Source organism: Truncatella angustata, assembly GCF_020726525.1.
Source record: "Truncatella angustata strain MPI-SDFR-AT-0073 chromosome Unknown BKA67scaffold_11, whole genome shotgun sequence".
In the NCBI taxonomy this organism is placed as follows: Eukaryota; Fungi; Ascomycota; class Sordariomycetes; order Amphisphaeriales; family Sporocadaceae; genus Truncatella; species Truncatella angustata.
In genome coordinates this window covers 27,338-45,780 of record NW_025763391.1, presented here as the reverse complement: position 1 = coordinate 45,780, position 18,443 = coordinate 27,338, and the positions used below count along the sequence as shown (strand labels likewise).

The window sequence follows — 18,443 nt, the reverse complement described above, 5'->3', positions numbered from 1 at the left end:
GGATTGATAATAAATGTACACAATATTGATAGCATTTACATAAAATAGCTATATGAGCAAAATAAGAAGGCACTTCCCTTGGCCACTAGTCTAATATTCCCTTCGTAATTCCAACTTGGTATCTTGATACAAATCTCAATCGCCCTCTCATTCGTCTTCTCCCAACACTTTGGACACCTGCTCGTGTGGTTGTCAAAGCCGAACAAGTACCTTAGTCCGTGCGACGAGCGAATCTCAGGCTGCGCTTCCTGTTGTTCTCGCCCGCAGCATTGGCGTTTGCCTTTGCGTTGGCATTTGCGTTGGCATTTGCGTTGGCGTTGTTTCCGTTGGCGTTGGCGTTGGCGTTGCCTCGGCCGTTACCATTTCCCTTGTTCTTCTTTCCGGTTGCGGAAGTAGCAGCAGCCGCTGCAGAGGAGGCTGTAGTGGTGGCTCCTGTTACTGCAGCAGTGCCGGTTGCAGTGGCGACTGCGTTGTTCTCAGCAGTAGGCTATACAGTTTCTGTCAGTCACCGGGTCTTCCTATCTGCGGTTTTCTTTTCGGGGAACTCACAGTCAAGGTAGGGAAGCTACCCGAAGCAACGCTGATGCCGAGCAGTGAGCTGACGGCTTTGGCGTTGGCGAGAGCCTCATCGGTACCAGCGTCTTGGTTTGCTTTGATGCCAACAGCGAGGTCCTTTTGGTCCTGGGCAACTTGAGCCGCAACCTTGTCAAGCGACAACGAAGTCTGGATGTTGGCAGGAGTGTTGACGCTGGCCTCGGTATCGGTCTGCTGGACAGGGAAGCAGCCGCCAAAGGGGCCGGCCTGAGCATTGTTGCGGCAGCGAACGGTGCAGACGTTGCCGAGAGAAGCTGATATCGGTGTTAGTCTTGATGATCCCATAGATGTACAAGTCAGGACACATACAGCCAGTGCAGCTGGGGAAGCTGTCAGGCATGATGACAGTCATGTTGAAGTCCTGGGCCTTGGCCTGAGAGAAACCGTTGGCACCGGGTACGTTGTTCTCGATGGATAGATTGGCAGTGATGACACCGTTGTTGCCGGCTGAGACAAGATCGCACACAAAAGGCCCGGCGCCATCGGCGTTGACTTGGTGGATGGTGACAGTCATGCGGGTTCCGGCCTTGACCTGTGTAACGGCACCTGCGGCAATGGCGTTCTCCGTGTTCTCTCCGATGTCGATGTTTCCTGCCAGCTCTGTTCGTCCGCATTCATTGACGATATTGGCGCTGATCTCGGCATCACGAATGATGGTGGCATCTTGTTGACAAGGGCTGATGGTTGTGCAATTTCTGGCCAAAGCGTCATCGACTTGCATCACCGTTAGCAGCGCGAACATGCTTTCATGGCGGCAGTGACCCTCTTACCCTGAAAGCCCACGCTAGTGGGTGACCCAGTCTCACCGATGGCGGCCAGAATCTGTGCGTGTCCGTGTACCAAGGCCAAGAGGCTGGCGAAGGACAGTAGGCAAGAGTAAGAATACATGATGTCGAAGTAAAAAAGAAGGATCAGCACCAGGCTAGGATAGAAGAGAAAGACTAGTAGTTAAGAAACAGTACTTTCGAGAAGAGAAGCAAAGATCCCCGGGATCACAGTGAAAGAAGCGAACTGAAAAGAAAGAGACCGGCCTGATGATGGAAATTTTAAGCCATTATGCCTAGAGGTGGCCGTCACTATCTATATACAATACAAACATGGCGGCTGCTACGAACAAGGGACGATGGACCACTTTGCACGTCCGAGAAGGGAATGAGCGCGAAGAAAGGACGAAAATGACTTACCGTCGCAACGAAGTCATCTCCAACAGTTCTCGTCGCAAACAGGTGGACACAGTGGAGTAAACATACGTCCAAACCAAGCATAAAACCTTCCTATCGAATCAGAAGCCAGGGACAAAAGCTTCGAGTGTTGGTAGAACTCCACTTGCGAGTAGTCTCCACTGAGAGCCTCCCAGGGATACTGTATGTGGGAGCCGGGGGGGATACCTTGCAACCTTGGTTGCTAGGACAGATGGGGGAGGGTTGCCTTTGCTTGTGCGAAATGTTATCATAGGTCGGAAATAGCAGGACATACTTCACACTCTTCGGAGATGCGACTGCAATGGACCCCGGGTCGAATTCTGAAGCAAGTGCCAAGGGACGTCAGGTGGGATTTTGGCTCGGAATGTCCGCGCGCTTGGGCTGGCGAATCGGCAGAATATGCCACAATGGAAAGCGGACAGGGAAAGGCGGGACGAGAATGTTTCGAATGCCCGTGGAAGGCGACTGTGTAGATGTTCGTTGTTTGAGTGCGTGCGATGTGCTATACATAGCATTGTCATCTGATTGACGAGAGAGCAAATATTACAGCGGACGAATTTCATAAACGGCCAATTGAGCGGCCAAACGGCATGCGAGAGGCCAGATGAGATTAGTCTTACGTAGGTTAGTGGGCTTCAAGCACTATGCCGTCTTGTCCGATCAGATCAGGTATGAATATTTGGGTTGGGACGGCACTCGGTCGCCCTGCGATCTGTATTAATGACTGACTGGCCTCATTGACTGGCCTATTGTCGACGAATACGGAGCACAGATCTCGACTCTACTGTAGTTGTACACCAAAAACAAAAGTATGTGGCTTCACCCCTTCGCAGATCTCGTTGGTTATCCCGTCGACTCTTTTCCTCCGTAAGGCGCAAACGCAAACGAGGGTGCGCGATTCGACGTGCACTGATCTCCCTGCCAGCCTGCTGATTGATTTGCAATGTCCGCCATGATGTGCCGGCTAGGGGCGATCCACCAGCAATCCACCCAGGATTGCCAAGACGTTTCTTAAAATGTGGGAACCGTAAGATTCGACAGATTCGACCTGGACCGAAGCTTTGTCGCTCCACTCACCAGTATCAAATGCGAACCCCTTCAAACGTTTGAGCCCATCTGAAAACATCTTCATGGTGCCATCATTCCATGTCTCGAAGCAACGGACACGCCAGTCGTCTGACCTATTACCATCGGATGAAACCCTGTCGACAGTGTAATGAGACTCCAGTCTAATTCTCTGTCTTTTGCTCGTTCTTCCCATTGAGCGCATTGGCATACGAGGGAACTTGTGCTTTTTTGAGCATTTCCCCTGTGAGAATTCCCTGTGCCCTATCAACCATACCGTGATGCCGCTGCTCGCATTGAATCAACGATATGACATTCAAGTTGCGTACAACCCGTCGCCATTCTGTCAAGTGCAAGCGTTTTAGTCTTTGTCGTCGTCAAGCAAAGGTGAAAATCCTGTCAGTTCAAGCTTCATGCCGCATTTTCGGGTTTCTGCCCGCTCCAGAAGTGCATGAGGCCGTAAGCGTGCACACTGTCATCCCTCATGGCATTTCTGCACTGCGCGAAGAAAACTTCAATTTCGGGCTTGGGGGGGTTTATGGTCAGCCATGTTGAGGCAATATGTAACCCGTGGCTAGATGGTTTGCTTACCTTGGACCAGCCAAGCAGAGGCATCTGTATGGCGCCCATGGCTGGGAAGAACTCTTCGGCCGCGAGGCGGTAGTAGTGGCCGACTAATCGCATAGTCCTGCCAAGGATAAGTTAATGAAATCCTCCCGCAACAGGTAATCGCCGCAGCATCTTTACTAATGGCAGCAGAGGAGACGGTCGGAGAAGATAACAGAGGAGGGGGGCACAAACTTGTCTTTCGGCCATGTTCCATATGGCAGCTTTGCTGTATGGTGCATGATGTTCACAAAACCTGCTTGTTCTAGGTATTCCCTACCCAACATGGCGGCGTGCGATGTTGTTCCAAGCTTGGCAAATGCCTCTACCATCAGGTTGCAGAAGACCGAGATGGGCCAATCATCCGGTATGCTTTGATCATCGCAGTGTACCGCACCGTCGACGTCCTGAAGCTCGACCCAGCCACCAGGCTTCAGGTTGCTAGAGAGAAGCAAAACGTTAGGAGCCGGAACATGGCAACCAATAAAGCAAAACACATGACAACCTACTTACTTGTAGACGTCTCTGAGTAGCTTTGTTGGCGACTTCAAAATCGGTATCATGTTCCGTAGATGCACGAAGTCGTGGTTGTCCCCCTCACACCATTCATCCTCGACATCATCCACGACGAATTTGACGTTGGGTGGCACCCATATCGGCTGAATGGGACTCAAATCAAGACCTGTAACTTGGGCGCTGGGGAACATGTCGCCAACTACGTAAATGGACAAAGCACGTCAGTGGGCGAGGCTTGACCACGCGATGAAAATCATGATGACACAAGTAAATATTGAGGTTTGACGCAAGGGGTATGCATATATGTGCCCGGTGGGGAGGACTGCAGCGCAGCGAACACCAAAAGACCACATGCATGGGGTTGCACACATACCTTCCATGGCCCAGATTCCCGTGCCTGTGCCCAAGTCTAGGATCTTCTGTGGGTACTCACTTACGGGCGCATAGAACAACTTGCCATCGGTGACCTCCATCATCATGGCATGCAGCATGTCTTCGCGGTTTTGCTCTATCTCGTCGTTTGGTATGGGATAGCGGCCATGCCGATACTAGCCCAGCAGACAGGTCAGCTCAACGGTTCCGCGTCATGGTCCAAATGCGCCATGTCTTATCTAGCTCGTGAACTAAACTAAATCGAAAGACTGGTAAACATGCCTTGTGGTATCGGCGTCCATTGTGAAAGCTGTGGGAGTATATGCTCGAGCCAATCGAGGTCGAATCGGCCATAGAGGCTTCGTCGTAGTCGCTGGGCTGAAACTCGTCTTCCTCAAAGTCGCTAGGCGATGCAGCCTCGATAAGGGGCCCCAGATCTGAACCGGGCTGCGCATCCGTATCAGTGGCTACTAAGGCGGGCGTGGCAGTCTGGTTATCGGGGCTCCGGGTGCGCTTGCGCTCGAGATCTACATGGCAGAGACAACGGTTAACTGTGTACGTCACCACCATCGTGAGGAGTTTCCACAGTTGATGGGTGCCCGTTGATTGGATTGGCTCATGTCAGAAGGAGGGGGTGGGCGCCGGGTGGGCGGTGCGGCGCAATAGCGCTCGCGGATGTTGGCGGTGGCTTTTTGCCATGGTGGAGTGGAAGCCATCTTCGCAACTTCTTCACTCATCGCTTCTTCTTTTCTTCCCAGAGAGCTTGGGTCGGGCCAACATTCAACATACCTCTGCAGTTTCCCATGGTAAAGAAGGTTGCGGGAGCCAAGCGCATGTGGTCGAAAATGGCCACCGTAGCCGTAGCCGTGATTGTTGCGGTTGCGGGATCAGAAGCAGAAGGAGTGGCAATAGCAGTAACGGCAGCAGGCTTGGATACAGCTTCGAACCGCTCGAGCTTGTGGTTTGTGCGACAATCTGCTGCTCTGCCTGCGGGAACTGCAAACGCGGGGCTAGCCATTGCTAATATGCCATCTGAGCCGGACATGGCTGATCTTAAACGAGTCATCGGCAGCTGAGCATCCAGCCCGTTCTTCGAGCAGCCGTTGAGCAAGTCAAAGCTGGGGGGGGGTCTGGCTCGTCTCGCTGGAGCTGATAGAGTGCGTGATGTGGGCGTGGGTTTGCGCCGATCAAGCCTAATACCGCCAAATGGCCCTGGAAAGAAACCAGACGAAAACGAAACAAAAAGATGGCAGGTCTATGCCGATGGGCCTATGTGCAAATGCAAACGCAAATGCAAACGCAAATGCAAAAAGAAAAAAGCAATCGAAGAACCAATTAGGGAGCCGATTGCTTGAAACCAAAACCTCACAAGGTTTACATTTACATGGAGTCTGAGGTCGTCAATGAAAACTGTATTGGGTGGACTGGTGCAGTAGCCTCTGAAAGTTATAGAAGGCAATATAAGAAAGTAGCGCCTTCTTATTGGTTTTCTTTTTTCTTTCTTGGTGGGAGGGGGCACTACAAGATACCTCTGCATACATAAAGAGAGCAGAAAGAGAGAAAAAAAACACATCCATCTGCAGCGGATGCGGCAAGACAGCGACCCAAGCTCGGTGTAAGCCCCGATGCACACGCAAATTGGAACCTCCCATTCAAACCGGCCGCAACGGCCAGTTTGGCCTCGAAAAGCATCTGCAGCAGTACGCAAACAATTCCAGGTGTAAGGAGCTAGGCGTCGAGGCAGCTGGCCGATGACATTCGACCCAGTACAGCATCAGCATCAGGACCTGACTCAAATGTAACCCGCCGGTCCGCGAACAGTACGGCCTCCTCGAACGGCTTGCTGCAGTTTGCTTCTCAGTCACAACCGAGGGTGCCACCTTCACATTGGCTGGAACCCTCTCGTCGGAAGGTATCTCACTGTGTACAAAATATCGCGACTGCCGAAATCAGTATCATGAAAACACTTCCTGGTCGACGGAGAAAACTGCAGGCGGCGCTACCCGCGCTCGGCCGGTGGAGGTTTGCTGCACTCTCTGCATACCGTAAACAACACAACCAACTCCTGTCGTCGACTCTCTTGATGAAAGCACCCCATACTACATGTGTAGTCCCAGAAACCCTTTTCGCTTGTTCAATCAATCAACAGACAGGCAAATTTCTTGCTATGCCTGCACGCTAGCGTTCATGCAGAGACCAATTCGTCACTGTCAATTGAGACTTTTTGGGTGGCATGCCGAGTTACACGGCATTTCATTCAAATCATGTAGGCAGCCACGCCATAATTTGAAGTAGCCCGCTCATTGATGCATCCTGGACCCATCCCCGGTTCTGTCAAGAATGATCATATGCACAATAATCAATTGCTGCTGGTTGTTCGTGCCCAACCTTTCCGAGGCCGTCAACTATGGCTTCCCCGTGCTGTAGCTGGGATTGCGGACGTTTCTGCTACTTGCAATCACAACGTCTTCCGTATTCCACCCGGGTAAAGTGTGTCCTCGGGGCAAGGCTAAGGGGTGCATTGGTCGAAGGACACGTAGAGACATCGCTGTTGAGTCTGTACGGCACCTTTACCCGGCTCGCTGGGTTGCCTTTGTGTGCAATGTGCTCTGTAGTACTTCGTGGGTCATACCAAGCTGGCCCGCATGCAACCAAAGACGTGGGAACGTTTGGTGTCAAAATTCCCAGTTCCAGCCTGGTGGGATTGACCCTGACAGCGAGCGGCCGGGAGCATCACTGTTAGGCATTGTATTGTGACTGCTTACATTGTCGCAATACATATCCCGTCCTTCTCACATTGCGTGCCAAGACTAGAGATTTTGCCGAGAAGTCGCAAAGGTTTCGTTGGATAACCCCCAAGACCGCAGCACACAATGTAGTAGCGTCAGTCCAACGAACTCTATTTCTCCAACGGCGATGCTCAGTATCCAATCTATGGCCCGTCCAATTTGATGCGAGCAATCCTGGGGTTTCTTTAGTCGCCGTTTGCGTGGGCAGTCCCAAATTCCGCATATGCAAAATGGATTGCACTGTCAGCTTTTCAATAGCTGCAAGCCCCTCCAGTTCTCATGGCATTGTCCCATGCGGCACCACACCCCCTCCGATATCATATCATATCATCAGATTAAAGAGCCTACCAATAGTGAATATCCGCCATTGCTGCATCAAGATATCAACTTTTGTGGAAGTGCCGTGACGGGGCCCAGATTTACCATTGGCCTCTGCTACTGAACTGTGTTTGCTTGAACCGCGCTGTGTCTGGTTTTTTGAGGACAGCGGGGAGATGAGAGAGACCTGCTGCTCTCAACGATGGTGCTGTTCCAATGATACCCATTCTAAGCGCTTCATCGTGTGTACAAGTTGTTATGCGTCATTGATTGACCTGGCTAGCTTCGTGACGACATATTTCCTCGGTGCCTCCCTTTCCATCAGGGTGCCTCAGGTGCCCATCTGCCAGAGGGAATTGACGGTCCCTCGTCCTCGTACGGCACAATTGCGTGCAGGGCCAATGAAGGATGAGCCATCCATCGCTTCGAGGTCAGGGACTTTACGGGCTCCACCAGATTATTGAATTCCACATTTTCCTGTTGTCTGTCCATTTTCGCATATGCACAAGATTGAGCCGAGCACCCCCAGTCGTTCCCAAAGAAGAAAAAGAGGCATTTGCCTTTTGAACTGCATTGCAAACGCTGGAGCCCAAGCCGAACAGATCAAAAGAGCTCCGACGCACAGGCCGTGTGATTGGACTGCCCACTTTCCCTCATCCTCGGGGCCGGCCAACAGATCGCGCGGCGTCGTGCTGTGCTGCTGCTGCTTTAAATTATCATTATTATTTTCCTTGTTACATACCTTCCTTAACGACGAGCGTTTCAAACCAGAAATTGCTTCCTTCTCATGATCCGACCTTGAGCGATGTCTGTTTCAGTTGGCATGCCCGCAATCGTGCAGTATCGTTTTCTGGTTCGTTACCAAATCCTCGGGTACGTCGTACCGCCATCTCGGTAAACTCAGAACAACAGCACCTTTTTTTTGGGGGGGGAGCTTGCCAGCGCAGCACCAATACCGGTAGCAAAAGTTAGGTTAGCTAATTAGGAGCTGTTATATTACCCCCAGGCGCTCTGGCGCTTTCCCTCATCATGGGCATAGTGGGCAGTCTCGCCGCTGCTGTCCAAGATGCGGCGCCCCGAACACTTCTCCTGCCCTGCATTGCGGTCGCTCTCATTACTCTGGGTGCTTTTCAGATCCGATCATGGTATAGGCTGCGCCATATTCCGGGCCCGTTACTTGCTTCCGTTTCTGGCGCGTGGATGGTGAAGAAGGCCCTTAGTGGTCGGTTCCACGAACACCTCCGAAACGTATCAGACAAATATGGTAGTTCGCCAATTTTCTATTCACACCAGGGTTTTTTTTGGAGGTCGCATAACTATAGACTGACATATGCAACAGGACCCCTTGTGCGTATCGGGCCTAATGAGGTCCTCTCGACAGATCCTGAGGTCTTACGAATGATGAGTGCCGCCCGTTCACCATACACAAAAGGCGTATTCTATGAAACCGGTCGCATCATTCCGGGAGAAGAAACCGTTGTCTCTCTAAGAGATGAGAATGCACACAGGACGTTGAGAGCAAAAATGGGTACGGCGGTAAGTCATTGTTCCCCCTTGCATTGTATCTCTGTTTCCAAATAACCATGCCACTGGCTGGAAACGTGCTAAAGCCTTCACTAATCATTTCATTAGTTTGGCGGCAAGGAGAATGAGGGCTTTGGGTTTGGAGCCGGCATTGATCGTCAACTCATGTCATTTATTCATCTCATCGATACCAAGTACATATCTACCGCAACGGAATATCGACCAGTGCAGTTTTTCCGTAAAGCCTCGTTCTTCACTCTCGATGTCATCGGCGAGGTCTCATTCGGCGATGCATTCGGGTTCCTAAACCAGGATCAGGACTTGTACCGCTACCATGAGATTCACGACGAATCGTTGCCCATCATGAACATTATGGGCACGATGCCTTGGCTCGCTAGAGTGCTTTATCGATGGCCTTTCAGGCTCTTGCTTCCCAAAGAGGAGGACCAAGTAGGTTTCGGCAGATTAATGAAGTAAGTTTCGCCATCTTCTACCATGTTTAATAATAAAGCCTAATTTAGCTTCAGGTTTGCAAAGGCATTGATCGACAAGAGATTGTGTCCCGGCGCAATGCCTCAGAGAGATATGATGCAAGCATTCATTAACAACGGCATGTCCCGCTCCGAGCTTATTCAGCAAGTTTTCGTACAAATGTGAGTTACTCTGTTTATACATCCACTCCAGCAATGGGTAATTACGTTCAAGACGCAAGCTGATATGTTCAAGCCTTGCGGGCTCTGTCTCGTCAGCGACAGCCATGTGCATGACCTTGCTTTGCCTTATTACAACTCCAACATCTTACTCCAACTTGCGGAAGGAGATCGACGAAGCTATCCACAGCGACAAGCTCAGCTCTCCTGTTGCAGAGTTCGAGGCCAAGAAACTCCCATATCTTCAGGCCGTCATTAGAGAGGGACTTCGCATGTACCCACCCGTCACCGGACTAGGGTCCAAGGAGGTTCCCAAGGGTGGCGACTTCATTAATCATCAATACGTGCCCGAAGGAACACAAGTTGGCACGAATTACTTTGGTCTCATGCATTCCAAGGGTATATGGGGCAACGATGCTGACGTCTTCCGACCCGAGAGATGGCTAGAAGCAAAGGAGGACCAGCTAAAAATCATGAACGGTGTTGTGGATCTGGCTTTCGGATATGGGAAGTACTCATGTCTTGGAAAGCCTATCGCTATGATGGAACTCAACAAGATTTTTGTCGAGGTAAGTTAATCCAGTAAAGCCATCGCCACCATTGACGGCCGGTGTTATTAATGCATCTCAACAGTTATTACGGAGATATGACTTCACGATTGTAAACCCCCAATCTCCGATCAAGGCGTGGAGCGCCATCTTCTGGGTTGCGAATGACTTCTGGCTACGCATTACCCGGCGGGAATAAAGCGATCTGTTTATTTCGTTGTTAGCGTAAACTTGATACCCTTCTTCGCCCAGGGCATGGAATTTATTCGAGCCGTGTACTTGACCGGAAATGTCCCAGACATTCACATCTTGAGCATCACGATTGTATTGTCGTCTGAGAACATAATACTTTACACCATTGAACAAGCAGTTCGAGAAAGCGCGAGATCGAATTGTCTATGTTTCGTGTTCGGGCAAACCGCTGCTAGTGCTTTCCGAAGTCCTGCTTAACAGTTTGCCCGCAATGTACGGTCCGATTACAAAAATAGGAATCAGGATAATGCAAATCGTTGTCTTGGAGTCCGTGTTGACCGATTTCCTGTTCTATGTGTGACAATGAGCTTTTTGCAGTTTAAAAACATTTGGCAAGTCAGAAGCAGTATATAGTCATTCGGGTACGTGTGATCACGTTCATCTTGTGCATATATACTCGAAACCCCACGAAAACGAGCTTTTTTCCCTTTTCATTTCAATTCTCGTCACACTGCCGATTCACCAAATGTGCAAGCGTGTGGTAGGACTTCTTCGTCGCAGTATCAGAGTGCGTTTAATAACCTAGAATCACTAAGGAGCCTTATCATACCTCTGCATGTCAAAGTGATGAACGGAGCCAATGATGTGGCCCATTGCCTTACATGCAATGCACCGGCACCTAGAACTGCAGCAAAATTGCAAGCTTATTGCTAGACTACCGGATGAAGCTTTTCATGGCACCTTCCGATCGGTTATCCGATCATGTGTTTATTCACTAGTCCGAATCGCCCAATGGCGTCCACTTGCCAGCTTCCACGTCTTGTCGAATCCTCTCTCGTACCTCGGGGTCCATGCTGAAGATTTCTGCTGTGTCCAGCCAGTCCGCTTCGTCTGGAGTGTTCACCCGCCCGAAGGCGCCATTCTGCCAGGGATACCTCCCGTACAAGTCGAGTGGTGGTTTATGTACATCCAGGAGACACGATATCCAGAAGGCCCCTGGCACAACACCACACGGACTCTTAGGCCCACCCTCTTTCAGCATGTTCGGGAACCCATGGAGGTGCCATCTCTTGTCCGGCTGGTCACGGTATGGATCCCGAGTGTTGGTCGCGCGCTCGACAAGCTGACGGGTCTCGTCGGTGAAGGAAACGCCCTGAGTTGCCATCTTCTCATGGTGCCAGAGAGGTGCATTGAACCAGAGGCGCACGAACACAAAGAATTCAAGAGACACCGAATCTTTCCACCGGTTCCAGCCCGCCGGGTGCAGCTGCGATGGGAGTGTCTGCAACTGCTGGAGGAACTTGATGGAGATTTCACCAAAGTAAGCATACGTCCAGCGAACATCCACACCCTTCAGCAATGTTCGGGGGGCTTGGTCGAATACCAACAGCAGTCCTAGAGCTTGCGTTGGAAAGTCCGGATCCTCGGGCGGAGGAAGAAAAGCGAACAGGTCAGGGACATGGTCGAGTCCAAGCAAACTCAGTGCCTTGAGAGCTGGCCATGTTTTCTGTTTGATAGTTGCAGTATCCGCGCGGCGCCTAAAGAGACTGGCTGCAATAGCTTCGGCAAACTCGATAGGGTCCGTCCTTGAAAATGGAATCCACTCGTCGACCAAGAATCTGAAGAGCTCCGGCGTGAGCAAAGTCCTAAGATCTGCGGTCATCTTGTGACGCTTGGGATTGTATACCAAATACAGGACAGTTGGTTCCAAGTATGATATCGCTAAATCCTGTTGTGAAACCGATTGCTTCTGCCATGGAGCATGCTACGGGGTACATGAGTCACCGGCTCGATAAGCAATGGTTTATTCCGATCGGACATGAATGTGGGTACAGTTCCGGTGACCTGATTAGGCAGGTATACCGTACTGCTTGGGACGCGGCCAGAAAAGGCCAGAGTATTCAAAGCGAACGCCTTTTTCGCAGTTTTCGCTCAATACTGTTTTATTTCAGTTTCCATTATCGATACCAGATGACTTTTCTCCTTTGATATGCTCTCAAAATAATTTGTTTCTCACCCAGTCGCTCAGGAACTCTGAATAGTCCAACAAATTGTCTCACATGTAACATGATCCAGGATTGCGTTAACGCACGAGCTTGTTGCTGTTGCTAAGCTATCGAAGGAAGCTTTTCAAGATAGATCACCGTCGATTATTTGGTCACTATAATCATTCGCTAAGGCCCATTCCACCCAATGGCGTCCATTTAACTTGCATCGTCGCTCTATTCTGAATGCCTTCTGCCAACACCAACAAGGGGCATGTAATCAACTGACATTCCGGTGCTAGCCATGCCTTTGCTTCACCTCAGTTGCCTCCGTCTTCTTGGACGTGATCATGAGCCGCCAAAGGCTGCGGACAAGTGACCTTCCCTTATTTCCGAGTCAACCGAATCCAACATTACACAATGCATGCGTCTAATACTCTTGATCGAGACCTCCTGACAAACCCGATATACCGTATACATCGTCTTTTCCTGGGAACCCCATCCAGGGGTTAAGTTCGGCTCCATTGTCGTCAAAGCCCTCAAGACCATGTGGTGTCGTAGTCTCTTCAGTAACGCCATCAAGCGACATACGATCGTCAAGCGCAGGAACATCTCCAGTGGGGTCTGCCAATATACCCTGAGCTCTATGACCTGATTCTTCTCGCTGTGAACTGCTGAATGTTGGAGTCGGGACGGGCACGGCAATCTGGTCGCTGTCGTCTACGAAATCAGACTGCAGGAGGAGGCTTTGTACGGATAGCCTTTGTCGCGAAGTGGCATATTGTGACAGTCTTGCTGGTGGGCGCATCTCCGGGGGGTCAGGTTCCCTAAAAGTCGCCTTGTGCTGCAAAGCCAGACGATCCGTGTATCCACCGATGATTCTCTCCAACTTGTTCCGCTCGTAAGAGTTAGCTTTTGCCCAGACCACGGAGAGGGATTGACACCTACCAAAGCCTTCGTAGCAGCGGAATGATTGAAGAAGTGTGTAACGAAATCAAGACACAGCCGTGCCTTTCTGATTGCAGTGTCCATCAGTGGCCGATTGGACGACACGCTCGCAAGGAACAGAACTATACGAGCAGCCTCGAAAGCACAAACGGCGATGTCACGTTCCAAAATTGAAGAGCGACCGCAGTTATTCCAGAAATCCGTCACAATCTGAATGTTGTTCTCTGCGTGCTCAAGGCAGCGCTGCTGCATCATTTGTCTGTTCGCAAGGGGAACACCAGCGAGCACAGGCGACGGAGCGGCTTCGCTATAGCCACTGAGGAACTGCCTATACATATCACAAAAGCACTGGTTCCACGACAGGTGCAGCATCATGAATTGCGCTTGCAGCTTGCAGTGGACCAGATTGAAAACAGAGTATTGCTCTGGCTGGCTAAGTCCTGCGTGCAAGCATTTCAGTTGTTGCTCGAAACGTTGAATAGATGCACCTATCGAGGCGGGCTGTAGTTCTTGTAGGCCTACCTGGCGAATGAATCTAGACATGATCAATACTCGGCTTCAAAGTCGGGTTTTCAAGAGCCATACCGCATGACCTCTCTCCTTAACGATACGAGTCGCAAGAAGATCCCACGCAAACCGATAGTCGCTGGGACTTCCAGAGGATCTTGTCTTAGTGTGCCGGTTCGGCACTGCTGTCCCGCTTCGAACAGTTCCTCACTGCATGGGAGCTGAAGATGTATCGTTTCCTGTGGACACAGCTCAAACTCCCGGAGGCCGACGCAGAAGAAGTCGTCGAGGAGGAAGAGTGACCAGAATAGACGTCGGCGGGCTTCTTGGGCCAGTGGAGGCAGCTCCGACCTCTCAAAGTTCAAGCGTAGACCAAGAGCTGATCTGGCTGCCAGTGCAGCAAGCATAAAGGACGTAGGAAAATCGCCACTCTCTATTCGATACCTTACTATGAGCAACAGAGCTTGCAGTCGGAATATTGACGGTTGTCCGATATGCTGAAGTATAGATTGCTCGGCCTGTTGGATCCAGATGTCATGACATAAGTTGGTGCGCCGCAGGAGTAATGATGTGATGGCACAAATGGAAAGCTTCAGGGGAGTATCGATGGTTCTATCCTGACACCGCTGCACGACGGTTGCCTTGTGCAAGAAGGCATACGATGGCAGAGGAGACAGGTGCCGGAAATAATCCTCGACGAGCTCAGTCAAGGTTTCGTCGTCGAGGGCAGCCTCCCCGGTTGAGCCAGTGACTTCCAAGTCGGACTGGCCCTCCTGATCTGTGGACAGCGTGGTGTAACTGTCGCCGCCATGATTTGACCCGGCGGTTGGGACTTTCCTCCTGGGCTCCGGGTACGTACACGCGAGACCCTTTTTGAGGCAGTTTGAACACTCAGGCAGCTCTCCTAAACATCTGATCTTTTTGCCACGACAACTCAGACAGGCCTGCATTCGGCGGCGGCGTTCTGGAAGCTTTGCGGCATACTGTGCCGAGGGCTGCCCGGGGGATTGCTGGAAAGAGCACTCAAACTCGAGCCGCTCGCAGTTCTGACAGACCTGCTGGCGGCCGTCACACTTGACCTTCCTTACACGACACTGCAGACATGTTTGTTTCTTGGAGACATCTGACGTGTTAGTAGATGAGGGAGTTGTGGATGGTGTTGAGGCTGTCGTGTTGGTGGTGACAGCTTCAATGCGTTGATGTAGACTCTGAACTCTGTTGGTATCCTCCACTGGACGGAGTGGCCTTAAGATGTTGTCCATTGCACAAAACGCGACATGGACATTTCTTAATCTCTCGGAGGGCTCTGTTTAACCAGGCTCAGTTGTCCATAAAGTCCAATCATGATCATTTAAGACCGGCAGCCGACTTGTCCGAGTGACTTGACGCCATTTGACGACATCCCAGCCACGCTAATGAGCGAGCGCAGATCGCTGAAATCCTTAACAAGCGGGGCTTGGGGGGCTCTGGTGTGGATGGATGGATGGAAGCGATGTTGTGGCAGGTCTGGAATCAAATCATTGTATGTAACGGCCTTCTGTCATGGCAGCTGTGGCATCCAAATGTCGGGCATAGGCACGGGCTTGTTTCTTCTGTCTCAGCGAACAGGTCATGCTAGGTTAAAAAGTAAAGAAACCACGTGCACTTTCCTTCGATACAGAAAGGGCATCATCGCTGTTGAGCAACTCTTCGGTCGACCCGCTGTAACTTACTGGGATCCAGGTTTGCGCCATCACTAGAGCGAATTGCACAATCACACAATTTCAATCGCGTATTGCATGCTCAGAGCTGCGGGAACAGCTTGCCGTCTGGGGAAGGGGGAGACGAAGGGGGAGACGAAGGGGGAGACACGGTCAGGACGTCTATCTGGGTTGTAGATTGTAGATTGTAGATTGTGGAATGTAGACCGACCACCGACTACCGAGCTGTGGGCCATTGTCAGCCAAGTGGGCACATACATGCTCCAAAGGTTCACCAAGGGTACCACATACTGTATGTAATTGATTGATTCCTAACCTAGTCGAGTTGTCCTTCGCCAAATCACTATTAGATAAGCCCGGAATTATTAAACTCGTTGAATGGTCCAAATAGAATGCTAGCGGTACCATATGTGATGGAATGGAATGGTTGATCGCTACTAACCTAGACTATGGACGTTATGTAGTAACCTAACCTAAAGAAAGCTCGTATACACTGGCTATCAGATTGATATGCGGTGGCTTCCCAATGGGCGCCGAGCCCGCCTACAGCACATAGTCCGCTAAGTGGCATAGGCCTGGAAATACTAGTAGGACAGCAGGGGGGGCGGCCCCTAACGTTAGTTGCTCCAATCTCATTCGCCTGCCGACTTGCTGGGTTCCTCTCCAACTGCGTCGTCGCCCTGGTTCGATTATGACCGACCATCCTTCAGGGTAACCCTGTTGTGTAGCATCACTGATATAAAATGACCTGAACTGTGAACTGGCTATTCTGCTGTTTCGGAAACCCCTTTGAAGACCTTTTCTCTCAGACCCAGGCTCTCCATTTGTGCCATTGCGGTTGCTTCTAGGCATTTCCGCACAACGGCCATAGCACCTTTGAAGTCTCTCCTGCCGTACTGTTGGCGTCCATTTCCACGCAGCACTCCGTTCACCATGGGGAAGGCTCTAGGCAATTTCAGGGCCATCTATCTGGTAGCCCTGTGCTGCACTGGCTCATTCCTCTTCGCCTACGACACTGGCGTCATCGGTGGTGTTCTAAGTTTTGCATCCTTTCAAAAAGATTTCCAATATACTACAGCCCAGAAAACATCAGTGGCGTCCAATGCGACGAGTCTGTTACAAGCAGGAGGTACGTATATTTGCACAAAGACCGTTGTTCAGGTGCCTGACAAGAGTAGCCTTTTTCTCGTGCTTCTTCATTTGGCCCTTCACTGCACGCTTTGGTCGGCGCTGGTCTCTCGTGCTCGCCTCGGTCATCTTCAACATTGGCGGTATCATTCAGGTTATCAATACTCACTCTCTGGGTGCCTTTTATGCTGCGCGAGTGATCAGTGGCATCGGAGTGGGGATGGCGACCGTCATCGTCCCTATGTACAGCGCAGAAATGGCACCCAAAAACATTCGCGGGTCACTCGGCTCCATGTTCCAATTCTTCTTCACGCTGGGAGTCATGACCTCATATTGGATTGATTACGTGAGTATTCCAGTAGAGTTTCTGCTCATTTTGCGCGTGGTGTTGAGGGTGGCAGCCAAAGTCGACTCCCCTCTTGCTAAAACCGCAACTAATGTGGAGTTTGCAGGGTGTATCGATACATATGGGAACTACGACATCCCAATGGCAGATCCCAATAGGGCTTCAGTTACTTCCTGGCGGGATCCTTGGGCTCGGCATGTTGCTCACCAAGGAGAGCACTCGTTGGTTAGCGAAGAAGGGGAGAACCGATGAGGCTCTGAAGTCTTTGATCTGGGTGCGCGGTGGCGAAAACAGTGTCGAGGTTCAAGAAGAGTATGGTTACTGGTCTCTCCGCTGCCGCCGAAACGTGCTGACCACTGCAGATTCGCGGAAATCATGGCTGGCATACACGAAGAGGAAAGAGTCACGGAAGGGTTCACCTGGAAAGAGGCTCTCCTGCCGGCAAACCGTTATCGCTTCATAATTGTGGTTACACTACAAATTGGTACGTGTTGCTCTGGACCCTCCTATTTGTTCCATACGTCATTGACCAGATTTCAGGTGTACAACTTACCGGGAATACGTCGTTAGCTTATTGTAAGGCCTCCTGCTCAGCTTGAGAGAATAGTACTCACAAAGCCGACAGACGCTCCACAAATCTTCACTGCTATTGGTGCAGGAAGCCAAAGCCTCTTCATTAGCGGCTTCTTTGGTGTTGTCAAGGTTGTTTCCTGTCTTTTCTTCCTGCTCTTTCTTGTGGAGCGCATTGGCCGCCGCGGCTCTCTGTTTGGCGGTGCTTTTCTCATGGGAGTATATATGCTTATCATCGCGTTGTTAACGGCCACGCACCCTCCAGTGGCTGGTCAGGGGTTTACCAGTACTGGAGCCGCCGCTGTTACTATGGTCTATCTTGAAGCAAGTAAGTGTAGTCCCTACCGGCTGACTGCCCAGAAATTGTGCTAAGCCTTGCTCAGTGACCTATAACATATCGTGGGGGCCTGTCTCGTGGCTTTACATGGGCGAGATCTTCCCAACACGGCTACGTGAGGCTGGCATAGCAGTGGGTACTGCAACGCAGTGGCTTTTCAATTTTGTCTTTTCCCAAGTTACTCCATATGCGATCAATAACATAGGATGGCGAACATTCCTCATGTTCTGCATCTTCAACTGGGCGTTAGCGGTATATGCTTGGTTCTTTATCAAGGAGGTATGTTCACTTGGCCCATATATAAAATACGATACTCATAATAGCTGCAGACCAAGGGCAGATCCCTTGAGGAGATGGAAGAGTGTAAGTTCTGGACCCATCTGATCAAATCTTATATCTGACAAATTTGCGAAGTATTCGGATCGAGTCAGACGGCTATTGATGTTGAGGCGGTTCACCGCAAAGCCCGTGAACAAGCGGAAATAGAACAATCTGTGGGCGAAAAATGATGCCAACTTGCTAAGCCCTCGGCAAATATTAATTGAA

General features: G+C 50.8%; 6 protein-coding genes across 6 annotated transcripts; 2 read left to right on the top strand and 4 right to left on the bottom strand.

The window, feature by feature from the left end:
- Positions 1 to 5: 5 nt before the first annotated feature.
- Positions 6 to 1,746, bottom strand: BKA67DRAFT_107365 (uncharacterized protein). The gene is made up of 4 exons (XM_046094866.1): positions 1,365 to 1,746; positions 904 to 1,308; positions 550 to 848; positions 6 to 487 (listed from the first exon to the last, which is right to left on the bottom strand). The coding sequence occupies exons 1-4, from the start codon at positions 1,480 to 1,482 to the stop codon at positions 212 to 214; spliced, it is 1,098 nt and encodes a 365-aa protein (XP_045951769.1). The 5' UTR covers positions 1,483 to 1,746; the 3' UTR covers positions 6 to 211.
- A 1,526-nt stretch (positions 1,747 to 3,272) lies between these two features.
- Positions 3,273 to 4,925, bottom strand: BKA67DRAFT_526977 (S-adenosyl-L-methionine-dependent methyltransferase; the record flags this gene model as incomplete). Its single annotated transcript, XM_046098799.1, has 6 exons — positions 3,273 to 3,386; positions 3,453 to 3,549; positions 3,663 to 3,908; positions 3,981 to 4,182; positions 4,357 to 4,531; positions 4,626 to 4,925. 6 exons carry the CDS (start codon positions 4,923 to 4,925, stop codon positions 3,273 to 3,275), a joined length of 1,134 nt encoding a protein of 377 aa, XP_045951768.1.
- Positions 4,926 to 8,491: 3,566 nt separating this feature from the next.
- Positions 8,492 to 10,383, top strand: BKA67DRAFT_527063 (cytochrome P450; the record flags this gene model as incomplete). The annotated part of the gene is made up of 6 exons (XM_046098810.1): positions 8,492 to 8,729; positions 8,802 to 8,998; positions 9,095 to 9,459; positions 9,514 to 9,639; positions 9,713 to 10,205; positions 10,270 to 10,383. 6 exons carry the CDS (start codon positions 8,492 to 8,494, stop codon positions 10,381 to 10,383), a joined length of 1,533 nt encoding a protein of 510 aa, XP_045951767.1.
- A 391-nt stretch (positions 10,384 to 10,774) lies between these two features.
- Positions 10,775 to 12,164, bottom strand: BKA67DRAFT_584639 (uncharacterized protein). Its single transcript, XM_046104155.1, has one exon. The coding sequence runs from the start codon at positions 12,037 to 12,039 to the stop codon at positions 11,152 to 11,154; it is 888 nt and encodes a 295-aa protein (XP_045951766.1). The 5' UTR covers positions 12,040 to 12,164; the 3' UTR covers positions 10,775 to 11,151.
- Positions 12,165 to 12,791: 627 nt separating this feature from the next.
- On the bottom strand, positions 12,792 to 14,766 carry BKA67DRAFT_595694 (uncharacterized protein; the record flags this gene model as incomplete). Its single annotated transcript, XM_046105193.1, has 4 exons — positions 12,792 to 12,985; positions 13,034 to 13,259; positions 13,310 to 13,844; positions 13,895 to 14,766. The coding sequence occupies 4 exons, from the start codon at positions 14,764 to 14,766 to the stop codon at positions 12,792 to 12,794; spliced, it is 1,827 nt and encodes a 608-aa protein (XP_045951765.1).
- Positions 14,767 to 16,449: 1,683 nt separating this feature from the next.
- Positions 16,450 to 18,406, top strand: BKA67DRAFT_664358 (quinate permease; the record flags this gene model as incomplete). The annotated part of the gene is made up of 9 exons (XM_046108364.1): positions 16,450 to 16,645; positions 16,695 to 16,990; positions 17,097 to 17,302; positions 17,353 to 17,474; positions 17,531 to 17,566; positions 17,616 to 17,888; positions 17,944 to 18,176; positions 18,227 to 18,260; positions 18,312 to 18,406. The coding sequence occupies 9 exons, from the start codon at positions 16,450 to 16,452 to the stop codon at positions 18,404 to 18,406; spliced, it is 1,491 nt and encodes a 496-aa protein (XP_045951764.1).
- Positions 18,407 to 18,443: the final 37 nt, after the last annotated feature.

Excerpts from the sequence above, each read along its gene's own strand:
- BKA67DRAFT_107365 (XM_046094866.1), bottom strand. The coding sequence starts at position 1,482 with ATGTATTCTTACTCTTGCCTACTGTCCTTCGCCAGCCTCTTGGCCTTG. Across the intron at positions 1,309-1,364 it reads CACTAGCGTGGGCTTTCAGG|TCGATGACGCTTTGGCCAGA; the intron begins GTAAGAGGGTCA and ends CGGTGATGCAAG. Across the intron at positions 849-903 it reads CTTCCCCAGCTGCACTGGCT|CTTCTCTCGGCAACGTCTGC; the intron begins GTATGTGTCCTG and ends CACCGATATCAG.
- BKA67DRAFT_584639 (XM_046104155.1), bottom strand. The coding sequence starts at position 12,039 with ATGACCGCAGATCTTAGGACTTTGCTCACGCCGGAGCTCTTCAGATTC.